The sequence below is a fragment of the Seriola lalandi genome, unplaced genomic scaffold (assembly GCF_002814215.2).
Source record: "Seriola lalandi dorsalis isolate HSWRI2012SDOR001 ecotype SW California unplaced genomic scaffold, Sedor1 jcf7180002054935, whole genome shotgun sequence".
In the NCBI taxonomy this organism is placed as follows: Eukaryota; Metazoa; Chordata; class Actinopteri; order Carangiformes; family Carangidae; genus Seriola; species Seriola lalandi.
This window is the reverse complement of record NW_019525487.1, coordinates 21,838-29,646: the sequence shown is the minus strand read 5'-3', so window position 1 is coordinate 29,646 and position 7,809 is coordinate 21,838. Positions and strand designations below refer to the sequence as shown.

The 7,809-nt window shown below is 39.8% G+C and overlaps 1 protein-coding gene across 1 annotated transcript in view; it reads left to right on the top strand.

The window, feature by feature from the left end:
• Positions 1–7,223, top strand: part of LOC147817578 (coxsackievirus and adenovirus receptor homolog) — a 7,872-nt gene extending 649 nt beyond the window's left edge. Inside the window, exon 4 of the mRNA XM_087170224.1 lies at positions 6,415–7,223. Within this exon, the coding sequence (XP_087026350.1) occupies positions 6,415–7,223 (809 nt within the window). The remainder of the gene's footprint in view (positions 1–6,414) is intronic.
• The last annotated feature ends 586 nt before the right edge of the window (positions 7,224–7,809 follow it).

The following is a 7,809-nucleotide window of genomic DNA, read 5'->3' as shown; positions in this document are numbered from 1 at the left end:
CACTTCATGCAACATGTCTTCCTCTTCTGAATTGTCTTCTGGTTCATCCTGTGTGGATTTCCCATCACCTATCCGCATCATCTTCAGATGAGCTCACCATCTGTTTTTGCAAAAGAAAAAGATATATTTTGCTCATTTTGGATTGAAAGATTCTAGTGGGTGTGGAAACATTGAAACTGACCACAACTCTCACCTGTCTTTGCAGGACGGGACACTCAACTCTCTTTTCCTTGGCAACCTTTGGAACCCTTCCTCTCACTTGGTCATCCTCCTTTTCTGAATCATCTTCTGATTCATAATGTATGGGTTTCCCATCACCTGTTCCATCATCTTCAGAAGAAGTTACCATCTGTATTTTTTTGAAAAATGAAAGGAAGATTTAAAGATTTGTAATGTGTGAAACCACTAAAAATGATCAAAACAAGTCTCACTGGTGTCTTCCGGTTCGAGGGCACAAATTCCATTTTCTTGCGCAACTGGTAAGTTCTTTGTGGCATATTATCCTCCTCTTCTTCTGAATCCTGCTCTGTTTCATTCAGTGTGGTTTTCACATCACCTGCGACCTCCTCTTCAGACAGGTTTGCCATCTGTTTATGGAACAAATTAAGTACATTTAGTTAATTTTGGACTGAAACATTATAGTATGTGTGAAAGCACCACAACTACTCAACTAAACCACACATACCTTTTTCCTGCGCTGCTGGGAAAACCTTTTTCTCAAACGCTTCTCTGGTCCTGATGACTCCTGCTCCTTCTCTTCAAATCTTTGATTGTCTTCGTCCTGCATGGATTCTCTGTCCTCCCTTTCATCTTCCGCAGAGGAGATTGTCTCCATGTTGTAATCACCACCATAATCCTTCTTCAACTCCTCTCTCCTTTTCTTTTTCTTTGCTGCATATGTCAAAATTGCCATTGTTGTCAATGCTCTGCTCTGGAGTGTGTCCTCTGCTGGGTCCTCCGCTGTGTCAAAAAATAGATTAATAAATACAAGTTGCTGGATACTATAACAAAAATAGGTTTGGCATTAATTTAGCTTGTTTATATAACCTTGGTAAAATCTTTTGGCTGTGTCGGCATCGTGACACATGAATGTCGCCACTTTGTCGTAGGTTTTACGTCCCAATTGTCGCTTGGCCTGGAGGAATACATTTTTTTTTTTTTAAAAAGAAAGAAAGAAAATTAAGCAAGAATAAAATGTAACTTTTCAACCTATTTCATTGTGTTTGAAGAAAAACTTTAAAAGTTTTCTCACATAAGTGCTACAGGAAGAACGCAGCATGTTGAATGTGGGGGCAGTCCCCAAACTCATCCCTTCCCAGGCCTCTTTGAAAAATTCAGGCAACTTATGAACGACACCTCCATTGGAATTGTGGAAAAAGGTAGATGCCTCTGAGCCCCCTTCAATTTTTTCACGAATTCGGTTGTAACGCCACAACCAGGCATACTCTTTCCGATGGAGGGGTACAGCTGCTTGCCCATGGTACCGTTTAGTCTTGTGCTGTCCAACCTATTTAATGAAGAGACATGGCTTTTCTCTCTGACCAACTGATTACACAATGTATATGCCTCTTGATCTGCTGTGATTTTTATTATCATGTTTGTACTTAAACGGATGATGCGGGCACCGTTCTTAGTTTTTTCTGCCGTCTCAACCTCCTCAACAGTCATGTTGATGATGACACCCTTTCGGTGGCCAGTTATTGGAATAATAAATCCACCCAGCAGTCCAAAAAACAATTTTAGTCTTTTTCCGTGCTCTGGTTGCTTCTCAATGTCACCTGTAAAAGTAGAGGAAGAACACTGTATGCATTAACTTATGATTACTGGTGATGTTCTTTAGCTAAAGACCACATGGGGACCACACACACACCATGACAGACATACCACACACTGACCACACAAGAGCAACAACGACCACAATTCTGAAAGACATCCAAATCACTAACTAACTAACCCTAATCACAAAAAACTCAGTTTCTACATGTAATTCCCTGTAATGTAAAAGTCTGCAGGACTACATCTTAACCCAGAGCTGTGCAAATGAAGCTGCGATGGTGATGTGTTTTAGCTCTGGTATCTTCAACATTACTTTACCAAGCATCACAATATTCCATAAAAATTGGAAGACATCCTAGTCATCAGACCAGCACATACCTAAAAACCCAGTTTCTACTTGGAGGTAGTAATGTAAAAATCTGCCTGGCTGTATCTTAACCCAGAGCTTGAGTCTGTATAATATCTCAAAAGTAAAATACACATTCTATTTACAGATCAAATAATTGCAGTGAGCAATGATCCATACCCAGTGCAGCAGCAATCTTCTGGGGAGCCTCTTCTATGAACAAAGCATGTTTGTTTGCTTTGACAAGTCGATCTGAAAACAATTTTAAATGCAGTTTATTATACACTTTACCTAGTTTTAAAGATGTCATGTTAATAAATGTAGGTGGAGGTTTGAATTTAAACTTACCAGACTTAGACCGGCGCACACTGAGCTGGTGCCCAACTACATCCCGGCCAATATCTCTGACTCGTGCCCTCAGTTCAACCAAGACGGCATTGATCCTTTTATTTCCAAGTCTGACTTGTGGTGGTGACATGTTCAAAAGATATTTCATGAAAGCCACTGCATCCGTTAAATAACTTTTCTGGGTTGTTGGTTTAAACCCTTTTGCTTGCAGATGTGCTACAAAACTTCAAAGTCAAAAATATAAATTAGGTTACATTCTCATATGTATATATAAAATAGACATGGCTAATCCTTAAAATTTAGTACTTACTCACGGACTCTGCCATGGTTCGTTAGGAAGAGAAGGTCAACATTGGGAATTGCTGAGTCTGCCATGTATTCCAGAAAGTGGATAACATGAGTGGCTCGCTGCTTTGCATTTTCTCGTGTTTTCCTGCCTGGGTTTGCGCCTTCTACATGGCCCCTAAACTCTTCAACCAGTTTTACTGAGGAGACAAGATAAAAAATCAAATCAAATATGTTTGCATAGCCTACATTCTTAAATCATTTGCCTCAGAGGGCTTTACAATCTTCACATTGATACCACATTACCTATGCTTAGACCCCCACGGGGATATGGAAAAACTCCATAAAAACTTGCCATCTTAGCTGGGAAGAAAATGGAAGACTCATGGAAAGCAACAGAGTAGGGATCCCGCTCCCAGGATGGACATGCATGCATAATACAAAATTCTCTCCATTTGATAAGTTCAATACTAGTAATTTTGATAGGAGTGTGATATTTACCATAACAAGGGGCATTGCTGGGTGAAAAAGGTTTACGTCGACTGTATTTAACCTAAAATAGAAAGCAGATTTGTTCATCTAAAGTAACTGACAAAATTTTTCATACTGACGTACTCCATCAGAGGACTAACACAATACTCACGTTTGCACGCTTTGTTGAAGAATGTAGCTGCTTCAGCTCATGATTCCTTTCAATTTCACACTCAAGCAGCTGCTTCACCACCTTTAGTTCAGTAAACAGAACCTGGCACCTCTTGCAGCCAGGCGCAGGTGTCCTCTGGATAGGACGTCCTCTGCGTCGCATACCCGAGTTGTGAGGTGTTCTGGCTGGGGTTGACACATCAGGGGATACCACTGTTGTGTCACAGGGAGCCTTGCTGGCAGAAGAAGAAGGAGGCCGGGTACCTGGGGTGGTGTGGTCAAAGGGAATCTCGCTAGCAGAGGGAGAACCACATACTGAAGTCGAAAGATCTAACACAGTGGCAGCGGAGACTGCAGGGGAAGCAACTTGTGACCTTGCCTCCATTATCCTCCTGATGCCCTCTTCAATTGCTGCATCATCCACTTCATCAAGTTGTGAGACCATTGGTGGGGTGGGATTTGAAGCCCTTAGAAGTGCCAGTTCCTTCGCAATGTGTCTATCCTTGGCCCTTTGCATGTAATGTTTAATCATAGGTTTCTGAAAAGTAGAAGATTGTTTTTTGGAAGTTAAACATTTTAGTCTGTCTAAATTTGTTTGAGTATTATCAAAATTGTATTTACTTTCAGCATCATGTATGTTTTTAACTTTGCATACAACATGCTGTCTGGATGACAAGCACCACTAAATACAACATTTCTTACTGCACAATGACTACACCAAGAACACATACACACCACACATGCACCATAGACCATAGACCAAGAAAGACCGTGAGCACCTCAGTATTCTTCTATAGAAATTGAAAGACATTCAAGTTGTAAGACTAACACAGACTAAAATCCCAGGTTCTATATGTAAGTCCCTTTACCGCAAAAGCCTGCAGGGCCCAATCTTATTCCAGAGTTGTACACATGAATCTATAATGGTGGTGTGCTTTAGATATAGCGCTACCTCACCAACACACAAAAAACACACAGGGATCACACAAATTCAAATACATGCCTGAAGGTGGTGGACCTTTTGCAGGTGCTTGTCAAGTCGGTTTATGTATTTAGACTTGCATAAGCGGACCGGACAGTCCAGATTTGCAGAAAAGCTGTAGAAATAAAAACAGTCCAAAAATGTTGCTCAGCTAAAAGAAATAGAAATTTGGTGTATAAGAGGTGTAGCAATTAAATAAAATACAGTAAGTAGAAAAATGTGTAGGGTCTGGAAATATAAATATAAACTTAGTCTCCTTAAGAGTTAAACAAGACACTTACTGTCGATGAGAAAATTGGCTCAAAAGAGTCAACTCGGTTTTATTTATAACTTTTTCAGTGACTCTTAGGTGCTGGACTATATCAGCATATATTTCGGCACAAATGGGACACTTATGTCCATTTCTGACATCGCGCCGCCTTCGTGACTTGGAGACAGCAGCGGCCGGCTGCTCTGCTTCTGCTCTCTGTGGCTCCTCACTATCCACAAACACCATCTGTACATGTAAACAAAATAATAATTTGTTATTGTTATTATCAAAATTAGGCAAATTTCATTTTTTGTCTCTGTGTGACAAAGAATATTTAAAATATTAATTAAAAATGAATCATTTGTAAGACTGGAAGAAAAATCTGCAAAAGTAATTATTTTTATTCTAATACTTTTGATAATAATTCAAAGGTTACAATGTTTGAAGCATTTTCTAATCCACATGGAAACAATAAGCTGATAAAAAAAAAACTATTAAGTAAATTGGTGACTGTTAGCAGGTACTGTAAGTGAGACTGTTAGCAGAGACACTAGGAGATATTAAATGGCATTAATTAACTGTTAATAGGTGTTAATCTGTTAATTACAATTTTTGCTAACAACAACAACGTGCGCGCGAGCGTACATGCACCCCCTTTAGCGCTACCTGTTCTGTATCAGGTATGAACTCATATAATTATAAAAGGTAAGTTTTCATACCTGAGAGCTGGTGCCTCCAACTTCTCCGTCCATCATCCCGGTCAACACTGAACGCTCACTGAACCCTCCCCCACCCTCTCCTACCCTCTCTATCACGTGAACTAGTTGTGACAAGTGTCTTCTGATTGGCTGTGACAATTGCTCATTAAGCAGCTGCTTTCTCAGCTTTTTCTTCACCCTTCATCAAACTTAAAAGAGACTGGCAGCTCAACTCCAGGTAAGAGTTAAGTTCAGGGTTATATCCCACTTTTTTACTGTTAGTTTTCTGCTTAAGTGCTATTTAGTGCATTATTTTAACCCACTTTTTGGATTTTGTTCTGCTACAGTGCTGTTTTATAGCAAAGTTTAGGCGACTTTCTCCTGTTCCTTTTTTTCTTTAGTGCTGTTCTAGTGTGAAATTGTAGCCAAATTCTTTTCATTTTCTATCTTGCTAAAGTGTTTAGTCTGTAATTTCTGAGTTAGAATTGTATGAGGTAGAGTTGAAAGTTGTGCAGGTGAAGCTATCCACTGTTTATGTAATGAAAAGCGAACATCCACTTTTACTGTAAAAGACCCTCAACTGTAAATACTCAAACAAAAATGAATTTGCCAAAGGGGGCCCCTGCAGAAAAAAGTTTGGGAAAGACTGTGAACCCACACAGATTCCAACGTGGTTAAACAGAGTTCATTTTTTAAATTTTCTGTTAAGCACAATACCCTAACCCACCAATGTTGGGCTTCAAGTTCAATATCTGAATGTAAGTCTGAAAAAAGACCAACTTCTACATTTAAACTCCTAATGTTTTTATTTTACAGTTTAACCCAGACAGTGAGCCTGAAGCTGCAGCCCCTCCCAAGTACATCAGTATCATGATTGTTCAACGCCAATGCCATCTGCCACCAGCCCCCTTGAAGTCAAGATATTTAATCACAAAGTTTGGGCTCAGGCTTTTTCTTATCATGGGAATATTTAGACTTTTAATCATAGGACCAGCTTGTGCTCTAGAAATAACCTCACACATCAAGTACTATTATGTGGCTAGAGATTCAAGTGTTACCCTTAATTGTGAGTTTGTCCTTGATTCAGAGAACTTGGGACATATGGACATAGAGTGGAACATTCTGGCTGAAAACAGAGACCAAGATGACAATACCATTATCTGTTACACTGCAGCCACGATATATAATAATTTATACGGTCCTTTAAAGCATAGGGTCTACTTCACATCTCCTGAGCCCCAAAATGGCATTGCTTCATTAACAATCACTGACCTGAAGCTTACAGATTCAGGCACTTACCAGTGTATGGTGAAAAAGCTACCTGAAATCGGGATCAAAAACTTTATCCTGTCAGTAATGGAGAGGCCAAGTATGCCAGTATGTTACATGGACGGTGAAGCTGTGGCAGGGGAAGATCTGAGGCTGAGATGCAGATCGTCACAGGGTACTCCCCCTATGGATTACAGATGGTCAAAGACAAGTGGAAACCAGAAGTTGCCTAATACTGCCTTTGCTGACACAATAGAAGGAGACCTGTATTTAGATAAGATCACAGAGAGCGACACTGGAACCTACCTCTGTACGGTTTTAAACCTTGTTGGAATAGAAGAGTGTGAGCTAATACTCAGTTTCCCACCACTACTGAGCATGTACTATGTATATGTAACTATAGCAGCAGCCGTTGTCGGTGTGGTTGTGGTCATCAACGTCATCATCATCATTGCAGTCATTTGCTACCGCCGCAGAAACAAGACTGAAGAGGAATTTAGCAGTGAAATATTGGGGGATGAAGTCCCTCCTTACACAAGGCATTCCAGAGAGAGTGACACTTTAGGGTCTTGGTCTTGCATAAGTTCCCAGGGCAGTGTACAGGTGAGGAAATGTTACACAGAATAATTTTTTACATGCAAGAGTATGTTGGCTAGTTCACTAGCGCATGATTAAATTAGAAGTTGAATCTTTTCTCGGATTTACACTGAGTTACTGAATTAACTAAGGACACTTTGCACATATAGCACCAATTCATAATTGAAGTAATCTCATTACATTTCACATGGTAAACGTAAGGAGTTAAAATTATGTAATCATGTAATGTATTGTTCCAAAAGACACATACAGTCACGTATGAGAACATGGACTCAAGTCTAAGGAAAACGTGTATGGACAAAGACGCTGTGTATGAGATCGTAGAGCGGCAAGACCTTGTGAGTAACAGTCAAATATGTATGCAAAATACATTGAGTGCATGTATCTGTCTCATGATTTCATCTGATCCTGTTAAGGAAATCCAACTGTAAACAACTGTAAATTTTTCAGTCCTATGGTCCATTAAGACCACAACCAGTGATTTAGTATACAGTTCATAGTGTTGTATCCTGAACCATTTGAATGTACTGATGGTGAAAACTTAAAAACCCCGGAAACACGATGTGAAGGCCTGTGGTGAAGAAAGGGTGAGTGGTAGTAAAATGGTTTTAATGTT